Source organism: Miscanthus floridulus, chromosome 9 (genome assembly GCF_019320115.1).
Source record: "Miscanthus floridulus cultivar M001 chromosome 9, ASM1932011v1, whole genome shotgun sequence".
In the NCBI taxonomy this organism is placed as follows: Eukaryota; Viridiplantae; Streptophyta; class Magnoliopsida; order Poales; family Poaceae; genus Miscanthus; species Miscanthus floridulus.
Genome location: NC_089588.1, coordinates 119,298,969 through 119,318,789, shown reverse-complemented (window position 1 = coordinate 119,318,789; position 19,821 = coordinate 119,298,969). Strand labels below are relative to the sequence as shown.

Below are 19,821 nucleotides of genomic sequence, written 5' to 3'. Positions count from 1 at the left end.
TAGTCTGATTTACCTCCTGAACTTTCAACTTATTCGCACCACGCCAGCAAAACCACCATTAAAACCACCGAAGGTGAAAAAAAATGTTTTAAAAGTTGAGAGAGGTCAAAAAATTGGTTTTGTAGTTTAGAGAGAAAATTCGGATGACCTTGATAGTTCAAGGAGACCAATTGGAATATTTTTCCTAATTAAGGGGCTAGTGTAATAATATTGCACCCTGACCTGGGCTTCGGCCTGTTGGACTGGACAGGCGCGGGTAGCAGCAGCCCGAAACGTGAGCTTGTAATAGCAGTACGAATGTACGACTCGCCAGTCGCCAAGGCAAGTAGCATCTAGCGTGGTCGTTGCTTTTGGCAAAGGTGGGCCGTGGGCTTGATTTTCGTTAGAACATTTTAGGACCCAAGGCCCTCGGAACAAACGCCACGCAAGTTTTCTCATCTCTTCTCCTTTCCTCTCGCTACAGTCCTAACAAGGCGAATAGTAGGCGATCCTCTTTCCGGCGGCCAAATCGAGCTTTTCCCCTTGCCTCCGACGGCATAACCGGCGCTGGAGGATTGGGGAAACTTCGATTTGATCGTCCGGTGTACACTACTACACAAACTTTAATGGAGGCGGACGTTTTTGATTTTCCGCGGCGGGCAAAGCCGTCCGCCGCGGCCTAGAGGCCACGGTAAATCGTGGCTTAACCGCGGCGGGCGGCTTTGCCCGCCGCGGTTAACTGATTTACCACGGCGGACGGTGTAACGTGCCCGCCGCGGTAAATATACTTTTACCATGGCGGTCATGTTGAACCGCCCGCCGCGGTAAATTATTTTACCGCGGCGGACACGGTACACCGCCCGCCGCGGTTATGTTCGTTAGCCGTGGCGGGCATTATTATTTGCCCGCCTCGGTAAATTATTTCCTGAATTAAAAAAAATACAGCAGGCATATAATTAAATTCAAATTCAAATTCAAATTCAAATCACATCTAGATTTCACAGATTAAACTTAAAAAGTATGCAGGCATTACACATGAGATAATATACATATATATACATTCACTTAGTCGTTCTTGTCATCGTTAATTCATTACATTTATATATTAAAGTCGTTATACATGCCCTAAGGAGTAATCTTGCGGACGCATCATCGTGGGCCATTTCCTCAGCCTCTCGTACTCCGGTAAAATCGCTAGCTGGCTGTTCTCATTGAAGAACGTGCTCCCTTCAAGCACGCATTTGTCTAAGACAAACTTACATATGTCCGCCTTTGTCTGCTTGAAGGAGTGTTGGGTGCTCTGCACGTCTCTCCACCAGTTCAATCCATTCTTGAGCACCCTCCAACTGCTGCTGTACTGCTTGCACTCCCTCAGGTACTCACAGACGTAGAAGCCACAGGTTTGTGATCCTACAGGTTGTTTGGCACACTGCATGATCGATATACAAGCATTAGAATACAGGCATTAGAACGCTTATGAACAGAAAGCACAATTAAACCTTTCAAATACTTACCGGAAAGTTGCGTCTGATTTTGATGCGGTTCTTATGCTTAGCCTTAAAATTCTCTGTTCTTTGATCATAGCATTCAGGACCCTTCACGTACTCCTTATAAGCGCTATACGAAATGTACTAGTATTAGGCAGGGCATTAGAATGCATATGAGAAGACAGTTCAGTCACTTACACTCTGAGGCAATCTTCAAAGGCCTTGTACCCTTTTAAGTTTGGCATTCTCAACGAATCAAATACGCAGGCCCTGCCATCCTGAGGGTAGATGATAAATGCAACCCAGTGACCCTCGAGGCCTTGGCTGCGCCATTGAAACAAAATACAGGTTACAATGAGAAATAATAATACTAGCTAGCTACCCACTTATCTCTATAGGCATGTCTTCGACTTACCCAAAGTGGTAGGCAGCTACGATACACCCATTTCTCCTGATCTTCTTCATTGCTCCTAGTATGTACCTTGAAATGTTCAACTTCTCATTGTCCATCAGTTTCTTCCTGTGCGCCTCTCTCTGTCGCTTGGTCAAGTCTTTCATGGTTGGATGATTGTCATCTAGGTGGTAACCAATGATGACTCTTTGAGCAATATGCATTGGAGATAGATAGATAACATCAAGTTTTAGTTCCTTGGATATATAGGCCATCAACCTGCAAGGACAAGCCATCGTGGCATATATAAGTAGTCTTGACCGATTCAAAGGCAGGTGATATGTGAAACTCGCAATTCATCACTTACATAGAGAACAAGGTGACTTGGGCGATGTCAAGGTCTTGTTCCCGTAGTAGTCTGTACATGTCGGGGAAGTCCACGGGGAGTTCTACATCGTTGCCGGGCAAGTGGAAGTACTCCGCCACAACCTTGACTAGAAAACCATGTAGGCCAGCTTTTGCCACTTCCATGTACCAGAGATGAAACCTCCTTGTCTCCCACCTTTCCTCGTCGACGAGCTGGGCCTTGGTTATCATGAACTTCCCATGCTCGTAATGGTCGGGGCAGTCATCCGATTCAGGAAATAGATGGAAATGTGATCTCGGCCTGGGATAGAAATGTTAGTACCATATTATGGCAAAGAAAAGTTATTAGCAAATTATGCTCGCCGCTACCATACCTTTCGAACTCAAGTGAGTATGTGAGATGCCCTTGGTCGCCTTTAGTCTTCGCCGGCGGTGGAGGACAGTGGCTTGTGCTCGCAATGGCAGCAGGTGGTGTCTTTGCCCCCGGTTCCTCCGTGCCTCCCGGTCCTTTGCTTGTGCCCTTAGACGGACTATCAGGAGGTGGAGGTGGACTTGTTGTTGGAGGAGGAGAACGAGGGTGAGGGCTTGTGCCTCGGGGTGACTTCCTTCCCTTGTCATCCCCGCCATTGCCTTCGTCATCGCCGTCGCCGTGATCCGGATCATCAGGGGGACAAGATCCGGCAACGGATGGTTGTGATGCTGGTGTCGCCATCAGCGTAGAAGTCGGCGTCGAGAGAATGATCTCTATGTCGTCCTTGTTCCACAGGACTTCAGAACCAATGGCAGCTCCAAGGATCGTTACCCCTTGTGCAGTTGGATATTCCATTTCAAATTCTTCGTATTGGGTCGCATACCATGTAAGTATCACGGCAGCATAGTTGGCAGGGATCTGGTCTTGGTTGAAATCTTTGATATCTTCTTTGGGGTCCATGTAACCCTCACCCACGGTCAACTTTTTCGCCCTGCCGAACGGGATGTTGAGGTGGACGCGCATGGGTTGCCAGATGTCATCGACGGGGTGCCTTGGGCGATCCTCGATCATCGGCAATGGCTGCCCTTGTGTCTGCCCTTGTGGAACTTGAGGCACGGCCATGCCAGCCTGGTGAAGCATCTGTGACCTCATCAACACCATATCTGGGTCATTGCTCGTGAAGGCTTCTTTTATGGACCGACTGATCATTTCGGCCACGCCTTGATCATAGCCCTTCTGAAAGATGCCCTCCTTGTACCTCTGCCTTGACTGGTATGTGGCAGCGTCGGATTGCCATGACTCCACTGAGTTCCAGCTCATCTTCGACGACATGCCACGGACGCGGCCACGGTGCTCGGGGGTTCCCAGCGCCAGGGTCAGCAAGTCCTGGCCCCTGCGAACCTCGAAGCTGTCCTTGGATTTAGCGGCCTCAATGAGAGCCCTCTCCACCTCCTCAAACTTGGGCTCATTGAACTTGCTCGCGCCCTCCTTGAGCTTCTTCGACTTGCGGGCATAAATGAAGTCCTTAGCCCTCAAGTCTACACCGTCGTATGGATCGGGAAGCCCGGTGGCAGCTCTAGCCCTTTCTTCCTCCCACCACTGGGGCCTCTTACCAGCAAACCCAGTCATGCCCAAGTGGTGGGGGTGCAGGTTCTTCTTCGCGAGTGCGCTGAACTTGGCGCTCTTTGCCTTTGCTTCTTCTGTTGTTCTTTGTTTGCAGAACTCTTCCCAGTGATGTTCCTTCACCATAGTGTATTTGACATAGGGTGACTTGCCTAGCTTCAGGTAGTACCTAGTCAGCATGGACTTGAAGTTTCTAAAGGCTCTTCCTGCCATGTGCATGACCCACTCCCTACACTTGTCCAGATCGGCGTCCTCGGGATAATGGAAGCTCCTTGTCACCTCACCCCAGATATGTGTCTTGTAGTCGACCGGGACATTGTTCCACTCCTCCCAAGTGATCTCCACCTTGTCCTTGACTATACATGCCACCTGGTTGCTGAACTTGGCAAGGACCGTGGGTGGCGACAACGGGTTTCCCTCTGGTCCCACCTCATGGATCACATGGACTTCGCTGTGGATTTCCCTCCGGTGCCTCCCGTGTTCCCCCCTTCTCAGCTTTGTCCTCTGACCACTAGACTTGCTTGAAGTGGTTGGAGATGGAGCGGGGGGGGGGGGGGGTTCTTTGTCACTGACTGGTTCCTCCTCGAAATTCAATTCTCGAGGCACCACCGGCATCTGTTCAGGGTTTGGAGACCGCGCACTTTCAACTTCGTCGTCCCTCGGTTGGTAGGTCGGATCATCTTCGTCCTTTGTACGACGTTTCTTTGTTGGCCTCGGGGTCACGGACACTTGGCTCTCGAGGCTAGTTGATGATGATGCACTAGGGGTAGGGTCGCGCCATTCGCTTATCGGTTCCTCCGCCATTGGAAAGCTACAATGAATACATATTTCAGTTGTATAGACACAGTTATAGAGTAGTAAAGTAGAGTAGTACTAGAGTAGTAAAGCAGTAGTAGTTGGCTCAGATTTGCCCCATTGTCATCACATCGCTTTTAAACTGGTTGCTTGTATCTGGTATACAAGCCATCCTAGTTTAGCGGGGGCACTCGATCATCATCGCCGCTGCCTCAGCATAAAAGGGTTCACATCATTGCATATGCCACTGCCTCAGCAATAAGTTTAAAAGTTCATCATTGCATATGCCAAAAAAGGAACTAGCCCCATTAAACAAAAACCTTTCACAAATCAAAAACAGGAGCAGCAGTAGTAGAATAGTAGTACCATTTTGCATCAAGCAGTAGAGTACCAGTAAGGGGATAAGTAGTAGCTAGCCATCTCAAAAAACTTTCACAAATCAAAAAAATTGCATCAAGATATAGAGTGTAGGCAGTAGACAGTAGAGTGTAGGTAGTAGAGTGTAGGCAGTGGATTAATGGGCATCATGGCAATTGGCAATGCCAAACTGCCAATGACAAGCAAGAGAGGTAAATGCCAAAAAAGTTCATCATTGCATATGCCAAAAAAGGAACCAGCCCCATTAAACAAAAACCTTTCACAAATCAAAAATAGGAGCAGCAGTAGTAGAATAGTAGTATAGGAGGGAGTAGAGGAGTAGAGGAGGAGGGAGTAGTAGTAGGCAGTAGTAGTAGTATACTAGTAGTATAGGAGGGAGTAGAGGAGTAGAGGAGGAGGGAGTAGTAGTAGGCAGTACTAGTAGTATACTAGTAGTAGTATACTAGTAGTATACTAGTAGTAGTATACTAGTAGTATTATAGGAGGGAGTACAGGTAGGCAGTAGTAGTAGTATACTAGTAGTATAGGAGGGAGTAGAGGAGTATTATAGGAGGGAGTAGTAGTAGGCAGTATACTAGTAGTGTTCACAGGCAAAAGCTATAGCTGTGCGTGTCCTGTCAGATTCAAGTGAAATACGATGTAGGTCATTCAGTAGTTCATACAACTGCAAAATAACCTCACAGTATCTATGCCCCCAATTGGAGGTTTGATTACTGAAAATATATAACTGATAGCAGATTGAATAAGTATTCACATGAAAGGAAAAAAATATGCCATTTAACTATACTAGAATATAGTAAAAATATCTTAGATACATGAGACATGCAAACCAAGCAGCAGGATTATACAGACATGTTTTATTTCATTATTTGTAGACATTCCATATGCACATTACTAATCGAAGTTGTCAAACTATTTTCATGAACAGTTATTTCATAATTTTGTCTGTAGTAGTCGAGCACGCAAACCATGCAGCAGGGTAATACCGAAATGTTGCTTAATGTGTAGACATTCCATATGCAAATATAATAATCAAACTACTGAAATTGTTTTCATAGTTTCAGTTCATAAATAAAAAAATGAAATCCCAAATGCTATGTTTACTCATTATACAAAATCCAACCTTGTACACAAGAATGCAAGTCCACATCACAGAAGTTTACTTAGACATCAGTCCTGATGTGGCACAGCACAGTTTTGACTCTATCCGAAAAGAGCCAAGTATAAATTGGCACTTCTAGTTAAAATCATGTATTTGTATGCATTACCTATGCCAAACGAAATAAAATTGAGGAAGCGAAGCCCCACAATCTGAAATATATGCAGAGGTTAGGTCACGTACCGCTGGTGGCGTTGTTTCCTTGCGCGCTGTGTAGTGCTGCCTGAACTAGAGAAGGGTGGAGAAGGCCATCGAGGAATTTGGCAGCGGCGGACGGGTCGGAGCCAGCGACGCACCGGAGCTAGGGTTCCAGGGACGGGGCGCCGGAGGAGCACGGGGACGGGGCGCAGGCAAGGGAGAGGAGGACGGGGGCGGGGCACGGGCACGGGGGAGGAGGATGGGGGCGGGGGTCACCACGGAGGAGCTCGGCGGCGGGGATTTCGGCAGCCCTTCGGGTCGAATTCGAGGGCGCGACGCAATAAGAAAATTTGTGCGAGCAGCGGCACATATATAGCCATGGATTAACCGCGGCGGGCAATATAATCCGCCCGCCACGGTAAATGTTTACTGTAGCGGGCACCTTAAACTGCCCGCCACGGTTAATCGATTAACCGCGACGGGCGCTGTTACGTGCCCGCCACGGTTAAAATTTATGGGCACTGATATTTAGTACTGTGTAAGTAGTGTGTAAGTAGAGAGTAGTGTTGTGTAGTAGTAGAGTAGTACTATGTAGTAGAGAGTAGTGTTGTGTAAGTAGAGAGTAGTGTTGTGTAAGTAGAGAGTAGTGTTGTGTAGTAGTAGAGTAGTACTGTGTAGTAGTAGTAGAGTAGTGCTGTGTAGTAGTAGAGTACATGTGAGTAGTAGAGAGTAGTATTAGTACAATAGATAGTAGTAGTATTCTATAGTAGTAGTAGGTTGAGTAGTACTAGTAGAGTAGTATTGTATAGTAGTAGTAGTAGATTCAGTAGTACTAGTAGAGTAGTATGGTTCCATGATATTAATAATAAGTTACAAAACTTGTCTTCAATAGATCGAGCTATATTATTACATATATGTCTCTGGGATACATAAATCATTTTGGTGCAGGTGCTTTCACCGTCCTCTTCTCACCATCGGGGCGGGCCCACGGCATCATCCTGGACTTGTTGAATCGGTCCTCGACGGCCTTGATCTTCTTTGGATGATCGGTAAAAAGCTCGAGCTCTGCGTAGTTGTTGTATTGTTCGGGACTCTGCACCCCATCAGCTCCCACAATCCACTGCTTTCCGGACACAACCACATGCCTTTTTGGGTCCTCTGCATATATATAGTAGGCCACTTGTGCGACATTGGTTACTAGTACCCACGGGTCATCTTTGTAGCCGATACTTTTGAGGTCCACGGTGGTTAGCCCATAACTGTCCACTGCAACCGCATTCGGTTTGACCCACTGGCAATGAAAGACGGTTATGCGTAGGTTCTGGCCGTAGTCAAGTTCCCATATTTCTTCAACTTACCCATAGTATTGCCTCCTCTGGCCCATGTACTCTACTTCGCCCTCGTATCGAACACCGCAGTTCTGTGCCAAGCTCTTCTTGTCCTTGTCTTTCATGTGGAACCTGTAGCCCTGGACATCATACCCTTGCCACGTGGTGATTTGGCTGGATGGGCCTAACACAAGCCTCTTAATGGTCTCTGTATCTTCATCAGGGCATCCTTCAAGGGGTATGTGTTGCTCTTTGAGCCACTCTACAAAATTGCTCTTGTGATGGTTCTGGACCCATGCCTCCGTGCGTTGTCCATCATTAGCGGCGCGGATCTCTTCCAGGTTCTTTTCAATATATTTCTCCATGCTCACTAACTGATGAAGGATGCTGTAATGAGCTTCTTGCACCATTCGGTTTGCCACATCGGTGCGCACTTTTCGGCCTGTGCACCCCATCCCTGAGGTTTTGCCTTCGTGGTGATGGACAGGCAACCCAATCACCCTCCCATCTCTTATGTACCTCATACACCAGTTCACGGCCTCCTCCGTTGTGTATGCCTCGATCATAGAGCCCTCCGGGTAAGCGCGGTTATGGACGTATCCGTTGAGGGTGGACATGAACCGCTCATACGTCCACATCTGGTGTAGGTACACGGGGCCTAGTTGATGGATCTGATCGACCATATGCATCATTAGGTGTGGCATAATATCAAAGTAAGATGGTGGAAAGCACATCTCGAGCTGGCAAAGGGTCTCCGCGATGAACTCCTTCAGGGCAGGCAGCTCAGCCTTATCAATGACCTTCTGAGTGATGCGATTAAAGAAGTATGACATCCGTGTGATGACCATCTTCACGTACTCTGGGCGGATAGCCCTAATCGCAATTGGTAGGAACACCGTCAGCATGATGTGGCAGTCGTGTGAGTTGTAGCCGGTCATTATGAGGTCTTTCATGGAGACCAGGCTCTTGATGTTGGAAGAGAAACCAGTCGGCACCTTGATACCCCTAAGCAACTTAAGAAAAGCCGTCCTCTCGTCTTGCGTTAGGTTGCAGGCCGCACCCGGGATATCGACTTTACCGTTCTGAGGCGGTCCCGGGTGAAGGTCCGGCCTGATGCCCAGATTGATAAGATCCGTCCGTGACTTAATACCATCCTTTGTCTTGCCCTTGATGTCCAGCAGGACACCGATCGTGCTTTCAAAGACATTTTTCTCCAGGTGCATGCAGTCGATGACATGTGGTGTATTCAGTGTTTTCCAATACGACAGGTACTTGAAGAAAATTGACTTCTTCTTGAAAGGAACGGCGGAGGGGACTTCCTCCGTCTAGTCCCGCTTTCGCTTCCTTGTCTGCTTGCTCCCCTCTTTAGGCGGCTTCTTCTTCTTTCCAAACTCCACCTGATCCATGTCCTTGACCATCTCATACACCTTTGTCCCCCAACTAGTCTGCGTCGGTTGATCACGCTGCGGCTCATCCTGATTGTCAAAGTATTTGTTCATAATACTTCTTCTATACCTATGATTTTTTGCGAGGAACCATCTATGCCTCGTGTACACCATCTTATTGGATCCCTTAAGGTAAGTGTAGCAGGTCCCGTCGATGCAAATTACGTAGCCGGTCTTCCCTTTGATCTACCCCGACAGTGAGAAGAGACCGGGGTAATCGGTGATGGTGACAAAGATGATTGCTTTTAGTGTGAACTTCTCCTTGCGGGATGCATCCACCATCTGGACCCCAACATCAAATAGTATCTTCATTTCCTCCATGAACGGCTCCAGGAACACATCTATATCGTTGCCGGGCTGCTTCGGTCCGGAGATAAGCATGGTCAGCATAAGGTACCTACGCTTCTGACATAGATGGGGAGGTAGGTTGTACATGGTGAGCACGACGGGCCAAGTGCTATGCGAGCTGCTAAGCTCACCGAACGGGTTCATCCCGTCGGTACTTAGCGCGAACCTAACATGCCTGGGCTCCTTGCCAAACTCCGGGTAGGCCTCGTCGAAATTCTTCCACTGCTTGCCATCGGATGGGTGCCGTAGCTTGCCATCGTCGTTTAGGCGGTCAGCAGATGCATGCCAGGACATGAGCTTGGCATCGTACGGGTTCCCGAATATTGCACGCAGGCGATCGGTCACGGGCAGGTACCACACCGACAGTGCTGGACTTTTCCTGTGCGTGTAACCCTCTTCTTCATCGTCCTTCTGAGCCGAGATCTGTTTGGCCACACTGCTCTTCTTTGCCCCCTTCTTGTTCTTCTTCCGACCACCCCACAAGCCTCCCTCGTCTTCTGCATCCACGCGACATCCAGCATTTTTCTTGTACCGACTAAAGCCGCAGTGCGGACAACTCGTCAAATTCTCATACTCATTGCCCCGATACAGGATGCAGTGGTTAGGGCATGCATCAAACTTTCTAAGCTTCATCGCCACTGGCCGGATCAGCTTCTTGGCCTGATAAGTATTGGCGGGCACCTTGTTAGCCATTGGGTACGTGGTGGCAAGGTAGCTTAACAACTCATTGAAGCTAGTGTCAGACCAACCATGACGAGCCTTCAACATCAACATATGGAGGTTAAAACGGAGCGCCGTGCACTCCTTTGGACAATCGCCGCTGTCCTTATAGAGAGGATCAACTGCCGCCTGTTTCAACTCTCTGAAATTCTCCAACCACTTTGGGCAACCCAACACAATATCGTCTTCATCGAAGTGTTTGACTAGATCTTCAACAAGCTGCACATCCTCGGGTTGGCTCACAGTACCCTGACCATCACCACCGTCGCCGGCTTCGTCGGCCATGTCTTGCATTAGATCATCCACCGTGATGTAATCACGACAACTGTTGTCACTGTCGGCTGGCGCAGCTGCTGCGGAAGGATCTTTATTCACCGGTGGTGCTGTCATCGTCGGCGTCGAAGAGGTAACTCCAGATGCACCGCCACTCGCACCAACTCTTTCGCCGTGAAATGTCCAGACTGTGTAGCCCTCGATGAAACCATACATGATCAAATGAGTTTGCACCTCGCTGTCTCGGTGGGCTTTCAGGTTCTTGCAACGAGAACATGGACATATGGTTGTCATCCGCTTCAGTCTCTCACGGTGAGCTTTACCAGCCGCAATAAACTTCCTTAATTCAAAGAGGTACCGCAGATCATTCACTCTATCAATCCGGTACATCCATTCCGATCTATCCATCATATCTGCGAACATTATCCATCACAATCAACATTAAATAAAGAAGAATTAGGAGAAATTGATGATTTTTACATCCAAAATCATGAAAAAGAGAGGAAATGACGATGTGAAAGATGAAGCATGCATCTATGATGAATCTAAAGTTAAAGAAATACATGACATCATTTTTTCCATTAAAATTGATCTAGATCTAGATCTAAAGAGAACTCTAGGTGATGGAAATAGAGAGAGAGGATGGAAGGAGAGAGGGAGAGCCTTTATGAACCTCTTATGATGTCCTCCTCCCACAAATCCAAGCCCTTCAACTCAAATCAAAAGTTTCCTCAAATTTTAGGGCAAAGCCTCCCCCCATGAGTTTTGAGGGAGGAAGACCCGTGGAGAAGAAGGAGGGTCTGTGCTCTGTATTTGTACAGGCTTTACCGCGGCGGGCAACATAAATCGCCCGCCTCGGTAAATCAAGTCTTTACCGCGGCGGGCGGTTTAAAGAGCCCGCCATGGTAAACCGTATTAACCGCGGCGGGCGATTCATACCGCCCGCCACGGTAAATAACTATTTCCTACGGCGGGCAGGTAAGGTTGCCCGCCGCGGTAAACCAATTTCCCGCAGCGGGCGCCCCGGTGGCCGGCCTCGCTGGCCGGCCACCGGTTAACCGTGGCGGGCAAAAAAGGTGCCCGCCACGGAGCGTATTTTGGCCACGCTGCGCAAATTGATTCCTGTAGTAGTGGTATATACCCACTACTATTTGGTTTGGTTTAAGTAGGTTAGGGATAGGTTTATCCATGCCGGAGGTGTGACGTGGATCCTTCTACTGGTGCTGCTGCGTCTTCGGCGAGCGACGGCGTGGATGCGTCGAGGTTAGTTCGTGCCTGTTCGGGGCCAGCTCCTTCGACGTCTACGCCGGTTTCCTTGCCTGCACGGAAGGCGACCGTATCAGGTATTTGACTGTGCCGGCGCTAAGGCATGGTCTTGTCTTCCTATGCTGCTGCAGCTCTAGCGACCGACAGTGGGGATGCGACGAGGATGCCATGTCGACTTTAGACGTGGGCCTCTCCAACATCTCCGGCGACTTCCCCGACTTCGCGAGCAGTGGTAGCATCAGGTTCTGTCCCTTCCTCCTCTTCATCGTCGCTGGCGGAAGATTCGGAAGGTATGGCTACCAACTCGAGGAGAAACCGGACTGGGGTTTGGATCCCACCTTCTTTGGTGGTTCAGTTCCCCTTTGGGGTTCATCATCGTTCGGTGTGCTGGGGGCTCTGGTCCTTGAGACGTTAGATTACTCGGTGTCCAACGATGTGATGGCCGACGGCCATCTTTTCCAGCCGGGTCATTCTGTGGTTACAAAGCAGGTCGGGTCGACGTGCTATACAAGACGGCAACAAAAAACTTTGTTTCTTCGCCGGAGAGAAGGTCGGCTTCAAGCAGTGTGCTCTGGCCGGCGGCGGCGAGGCAGACCTGGAGGTGTTTACAAGGACCGAGTTGTAATTTCCGTTCCTTTCTAGGGTGTTCTTGTAATATTTGGGCTGTAATCACCAAAAACTTTATGTGAAATATAAACCCGATTTTCTAAAAAAAATACAGTTAGTATATTCATTATTTTACATTTCAAAATTATTGACATATATATCACGTGCACAATACACGTACTAGTACAAAAATAATTTATTGGAGACAACACCTTTTATTCATAGAAGCAATCTAAAAATTCATGTGTCTCCACTCTCCTAAAATACCTAGTAAACTTTAGAGGTGCTTCAACGAAGCAATCTAAAAATTTGCTACGGTACATCCTTTACTCCTCAAGAAGTAATATCTGGAACAAATCATACCCCTTGATTTTAAAAAAAGATATATTTTTAAATGTAATAATATATTTATATAATTAAAAATAATGGAAAAACAAAGAATATCTCGGCTGGCCTTTCCTTTCTTTATCCTGACGCCGCAAGCATGAAAAAACAATTAGTAAAAAAAAATCCTGTCACGACAATCATCATTCAAGATTTTTGCTAGGATATTGTGCACATGTTATGTTGAGCTGAAATGCTCCCTGCAGGTCGTCCGGACGGATGGACGGACAGACCGGACCACCCTACTCTGCCCGCGCTGCGCTCCGCACATCCCAGCCCGTGCCGCCCACCGTACGTCCCCTGCCTAGAGTCGCGCCTCTTGCCGCAGCTGCGCTCTATCCGCCAGTGAAATGCCCGTGCTGGACCTCTGCGCCGCAGCCGACCTCCGCGTCACCCCGAGCCCCCGCCCTGATTCACGCCTCCTGCCGTGGCTGCGCTCCATCCGACGACGTGATGCCCACGCCGGACCTTTGCGCCGCCGCGAGCTCCATGCGCTGCTAACCTCCGCACCGCAGAGAACTCCATGCGCCGCCGCCGACCTCTGCGCTGGCGTCGAGCTCCGCAACGACGAACCTCCATTCGTCCAGGCCATTGCGCTGAAAGCACATGTTGCAAGCTTATGTTTCAAGTGTTTCAGATGTATGTTCCAAATGTTTCATCTATTTCAGACGTATGTTGCAAGCGTTTCATCAGGATGTTGTAAAAGTAGATCTGGATGCTATATATATATATATATATATATATATATATATATATATATATATATATATATATATATATATATATATACATATATATATATATATATATATATACACAAGTGTTTCAAGTGTTTTAATACGTATGTTGCAAGTGTTTTCGTGTGGATGTTGCAATGTTTGCAATGGCTACATGTGTTTTCAAGTTTTTCTGTTGTTTTGCAAATGTCTCATACGTATATTGCAAGTGTTTCAGCTATTTCAGCCGTATGTTACAAGGGTTTCATCCAAATATTGCAAAAGTAGATCGGATGTTTCACATGTTGATTGGGATCCACTTGCCGCAGCCGCCTGCTACAGCTGCTGAGGCGCCAGCGAGCGGACAGACGGTCCTCACGTGTGGGCGGGCAGCATGGGAGCGGGTGGCGTGGGAGATGCTCACTAATGATTGCTGTTTATGCTATTCATTATTCATGTTTACCTGATCATGTGTTTATATGGGCTTGTGAATAAACTTGTTGCCATCCAATAGCTAAAAGATGACTCATTAAAAGCTAATCGCAGTTAAACCAGTGTCAGCCTTTTGAGCCTCATGAACCCCATGTTATATTTGTTGAGTACGACATGTACTTACGCTTGCTTTACTTTTTAAATCTTTAAAAAAAATCCCATATGGGTATCAGATTGCTAGAGTTTAGAGGAATTAGACTTGTGATCAACCAGTCAGTTGTCCCTGTGGAATTGCAGTCTTCACCCGAAGATCGGAGTTGTCTTTCCGCTGTTTGCTATCTAAGGTTATATTCTTTATACTAGGTACGTTATATATTAAGCATTGTCTATTGATATTACCCTTATTTGTAGCTATATGTGAGAATTGACTTTCTGGGCTTATATATGGTGTGTATCTGGTTTTGTTCTTAAAATCGGGTGCTACATGTCTATTAGGCTTCGTCTCATGGAGCTTTGACCGGCTCCGACTCCTTTGTGCATTGTAGTAAGGAGTTGTTTTCATTTTTTTCTCCAAATGAACTAGGACCAAGTGAAACAACTATATTTGGTTTCACTGGCTTCAGCTCTCCACTGTAGCAAGGAACTGAAGCCATTTAGCACGACGCCAAAATGGGACGTAAATGTGTTGTGTTTCTCCAATAGAAATTACCATGCAGCAAGGCAGTCACATAGAATATGAGTTGCCCAAGCTAGCTTCTGTCAAAATAGATAATACCGAGAGGTAGAGGTGAAGCATTTTACTCTGTTACCGAGAGGTAGAGTTTACTGTAACATGCTTTTCTTTCATCAATTCAGTTTGTTTCTCCTTTCCTTCTATTTGCTATTTTAAATTGATGTGATAATAACATAATTTTACTACCTCTGGGAAGCTGTCTCTTGATCTCAATGTTTGTCGTAGTGTTGAAGCATGACTTGTTTTCAGGGTAAAGGAAGAGCATTTTGTGCTGGAGGTGATATTACTGGCTGTGTCCGGTCTATACATAACGGTAACTGTTTCTTTAGAATGTCTCTGCAGTATCTATTGCCAAATGTTGATTTCTTTACATGTTTTCACCATCTTGTGTTACCTGACTCAACACCCATGTTACATGTCTTGTGTGTTTAATTCTTAAATTAGAAAGTTGGAAATGGGGTGCTGATTTCTTCCGAGATCTATATTTGTTAAACTACATAATTGCAACCTATATCAAACCTCAGGCGAGCTAGCTATATCCCTTCCCATCGATTAATTCTAATTATTCACTCTTCTCTGTTCATTGCCTCTAAATGTTTAGACAATTTATTAACTACAGGTTTCTCTTCTTACTGGAATTGTCATGGGTGGAGGTGCTGGTGTTTCATTACATGGAAGATTTCGTGTTGCCACTGATAACACGGTATATACTAGAAACCAAACTCAAGTGAATTTTTTTTGACGTCGTTGCTTTGTACTTATTTATTCAAGATGAGCTTTAGTTATGAAGCACAAAAAATCCACTTGTCATGACGCAGGTTGAGATCTTCTGTAATTAAGGTTCTGCTGAAAACATTCATGTGAAATATTAGCCATAAAAAGGACACATCATCACAGCCTTTCTCTACCTTTTTGCACTAGTACAAGAATTATTCTCAGAGACGGTCATTTTCTGTTAAGGCAGTGTGTCTGCCTCTGGCAAATGGTCACTATTAATTGGCCATTTCCAGAGGCTGAGTGTGCGATATAGTGCTCAGAAATAACACCTCTTTACCACTATACTCCACACTCATTTGTGACTATATATAGGATGTCTTTTTATATCAACATTTTTAATTTTATATTGAATATTTTGGCTACCAAATGAACTCCAATAAGAAAATTTCAACTACAAAGTTTTAAATCTTGTCAAGCACTACAACTTTTGTATAGGATGTGTCTCCATCGCAGATTGTTTAAAATTTCATAAAATTGAATATCAAAATATGTGAATTTAAAACAAAAATTTGAGACACTAAAAAAGTTCAAATAAAAAATATATCAACAGCAAACATATAGACTTCAGGACAGCCACTAAAACTTTGGTGGTAACTATGTGAACATTCAATGCCATTTAGGTATTCTAAATTTTGAAATTAAAATTTTATGAATTTAGAACACATATTTGGGACTCTAAATGACTTGAAACAAAAGAAAATATTCAACTACAAAGGTAGACTATATTGAGAACTACAACTTTGGTTTAAATTATGTCAACATCGGAGGTTGATTAAAAATGTAAATATAAATTTTAAATTCCATGAATTCAAAAACTCCTCAAGCACAAAGTTGTACATCGTGTTGAGTGCCACAATTTGAAATAAAGTTTGTCCTCATCTGAGTTCGTATGAAAAAAATTATAAATTGTTTTTGTTGAAACTATTTTTAGAGACACACAACATTGGACGCCCGCCTCTGAAAATTGATTTTTAGAGATGGACACTTAGAATTCCTGTTTCTATTAATATTGGAGATGGGCATCCAAACATGCCCATTTCTAGAAATCGATTTACAGAGAAGGATGTCCTAAGACGCCTGCCTCGGTAAATAATCTTCAGAGGCGGGCATTTGCCTAGAGGCCGCCTGGACATTCACGGAGGCGGTATTTTGATGTGCCCATCTCCGTTAATCAGAGAGGATGTCTTATAAAATAGTTTTGTGTTAGTGCTGATAAATATTATTATGCCCCAATGTTTACTGGAACAGGTTTCAGTAATGGTACATACTTTCCTTTTTGTGATCTTGATCGGTGCTAGTAGTTCTTCTAATCACTTGGAGCATAGAAAAGCTTGCTTTCTTTTTATTGGAAAATCATAATATTCTCAAGTGCCAAAATCTAGATCATTTACATTTGGAATATTCATGCAGATTTTTGCAATGCCAGAAACAGCTCTGGGTCTGTTTCCAGATGTAGGGGCCTCATATTTTCTATCTCGGCTCCCTGGGTTCTATTGTAATCTAGTATCTCTCTTCTTTATTAAGTTAAAGTACATGTAGTCTTGCCATTGCCATGTATTTTATATTGCTCGATATTTGTAACAGTCTAGTAATATTATTCATGATCGTACTCTTCTTTAAGTTGCAGTTTAAGAGTTACCATGAGCTTCTTGTGCAAATGATATATGCAATAATATAAGTGATTGTGGGCATATAATCATATATATAGAGAAAAAACAGTCACCAAGTTTCTTGTTTTCTATTTGATTTATCACACTAGTAGAAAACAGACCTTTTATCCGAAGCAAAAATGGACTTTAGTCCCGACATTTTTTGCGCCCGGGACTAGAGAGACCTTTAGTCCCGGTTGGTGTCTCCAACCGGGACTAAAGGTCCCTGCCCAACGGCTAAAAGTCCTCAAACCTTTAGTCCCGGTTGGTAACACCAACCGGGACTAAAGGTAGACTCTTTAGTCCCGGTTGGTAACACCAACCCGGACTAAAGGACCTTTAGTCCCGGTTGGTGTTACGCACCGAGACTAAAGGTCCCCCGATGGGTTAGTTCAAAAGGGAAGCATCACATCCATTGTTAAATGTGTTGTGTAGGTGGGGTGGTAAGCTACGCGCGAGGCAATGCATGAGGTCTTGGGTTCGAATCTCACGGGACGCAACGGTGGGAGGCATTATTTTTTTAAAGCTGGGAGAACCTTTAGTCCCGGTTGATGTTACGCACCGGGACTAAAGGTCCCCTTTAGTCCCGGTTTTTGACCCGGGACTAAAGGTAGACCCTTTAGTCCCGGATGCTTACTCCCGGGTGGAGAACCGGGACTAGAGGGGGTTCTCCACCGGGAGTAAAGCCCATCTCTGTATTAGTGTCAGTTCCGTTATATTAACTAGTTGTACTTCGTTAGGTCAACCTTCTAGTTGGTGGTAGAAGTAACAAAAATGTTATCTTGATTTTCTACAGGGGAGTATGTTGGTCTTTCTGGTGCCAGATTGGATGGTGCGGAAATGCTTGCATGTGGTCTGGCGACTCATTTTGTCCCGTCAAATGTATGTTCACTTGTAACATAAATTTAACTTAGCTACCAAAATATTCTTCCAGTTATGATGTTTGCTGTTACATTTCTGGTTATTATTGTTTGGAACATGCTACAGAAATCCTGACCTAATTGATATAGCATTTTGCATGCTTTCAATATTTTTTTGGCCTGCATCGTTAAGGTCCTGTATGTGGTATATCAGTCTACAACTCCTAGTAAATACTGACTTTGTTTCCCAGAGGCTGCTATTGCTGGAAGAATCCCTTAAAAAGGTGGACACCTCGAATCCTGTTGTTGTGTGTAGTACTATCGATCAGTTTACTCAACAGCCATCACTGAAAGAAAACAGTTCCTTGAATAGGTAAGGGTGTTACTGATTGAATGACTGAAATACGACTGATTCATAATTTCACTTTTTTTTTAATTATCTGGTGCACCCCAGGTTGGAAATCATCAACAAATGCTTTTCTAAAAGGACAGTTGAGGAAATTATATCCACTCTTGTGAGTTTGTTACAGTAACTGCAGGTTTTTATGGGTTCAGGTTTTATGTTCTGAAAAATTAATAAATACATATTTACCATGTCAGGAGCAAGTGGCCTCAGGCTTGGCTGATGAATGGGTTGCTGCGACAATCCAGTATTTGAAAAAGGCTTCTCCTACTAGTTTGAAAATCTCTCTGAGATCGGTATCCTCTAGAAACCATCTCAAATTGGCATTATTAGCCTACCACCTCAGTTGTGTCCACCTGAATATATATAGTTGTCTCATTATTTGTTTTGTTAACGTGGAATTCAGATAAGAGAAGGGAGAACTCAAACTGTTGGGGAGTGCTTGCATCGGGAATATAGAATGGTTTGCCATGTCATGCGTGGTGACTTCAGCCCGGACTTCTTTGAGGTAAATATGGACATCAGCATTACTGTGCTCTATACTTCGTTGTCATTGCACAGCAATATCTCAGTACGTAACATCCAATTCCCGTTGCAGGGATGCAGGGCTATACTAGTAGATAAAGATAAAAACCCAATGGTTCAGATAATTTCTTATTTAGCACATCTCCATCTAAATTTATTGTTGGCAGAAGCTTACTCTATCTGATACAACCTTGTCGATAATTGTGATCTTTTTTGGGGGACTTGCAGTGGATGCCTCCAAGGTTGGAACAAGTGCATGACGAGGCCGTTGAAGAATATTTCTCAAGAATTGATGATCCAGAGTGGGAAGATTTAAACCTACCCGCCAGATGTTCCAATGGAAGAATTATTGAGTCCATGCTTTGATGGAAGTCTTTGGTGAAGTGTTTAATGGAGCCTCCGTTTGAAGAGTCTGTCTAGACTGAAGACTACTGCTAAAATAAAACTGAATATGCCATATATGGCAATTTGTATCACAAAAGATACCGTTTGCTGTCCAATGTGTAGATCAGAGCTTGATGTCAATTTGTATCACAAAAGGTACTCTTTGCTGTGACCTAAGAAAGCTTGTCTGGATCGAATCGATTTTTCATGTGAAACTGAAAGAGACTATATTTTAGTGTGATACTCCTAGTTATTGAACTCTGAACATTGGTTCTGCTTTTTTTTTGCGAATAGGTTTTGAATTATTAGTATCTCTGAACATTGGGACATAATCCATATGGCGCATTTGATCATCATACCATGCAACCCTTAAATGATGTGGTTTGCTTGTGAAACCGTGAAATAAAACTATGCATTAAGAGGGGTTGTTTCATTCATTAGTCTAAGCCTCTAGAGCTGATGTGTCAATCTTGGAAACCGTGAGATGAAACACTCTATTGAGACTGGCCTTAGGACCCCATTTTTTTAGGTAAAAATCTCCATTGCTATAGTCTCCATCAGTTGACACGTGTACTTCAAATTGGATTGGTTGACCTCTTTCTAAATTGGATTGGATTGGTTATCCTGTAAAAAAATGTGTAATATTGTTTGTGCCAAAAAAATGTAGAGGGTATTGTTGCAAAAA

General features: G+C 44.9%; 1 protein-coding gene across 1 annotated transcript; it reads left to right on the top strand.

Moving 5' to 3' along the window:
- The first annotated feature begins 14,790 nt into the window (after window positions 1-14,790).
- Window positions 14,791-19,118, top strand: LOC136482778 (3-hydroxyisobutyryl-CoA hydrolase 1-like). The gene is made up of 11 exons (XM_066479982.1): window positions 14,791-14,851; window positions 14,983-15,062; window positions 15,158-15,241; window positions 16,726-16,810; window positions 17,761-17,846; window positions 18,076-18,197; window positions 18,279-18,339; window positions 18,425-18,523; window positions 18,634-18,735; window positions 18,826-18,867; window positions 18,981-19,118. Exons 3-11 carry the CDS (start codon window positions 15,182-15,184, stop codon window positions 19,116-19,118), a joined length of 795 nt encoding a protein of 264 aa, XP_066336079.1. The 5' UTR covers window positions 14,791-14,851; window positions 14,983-15,062; window positions 15,158-15,181.
- Window positions 19,119-19,821: the final 703 nt, after the last annotated feature.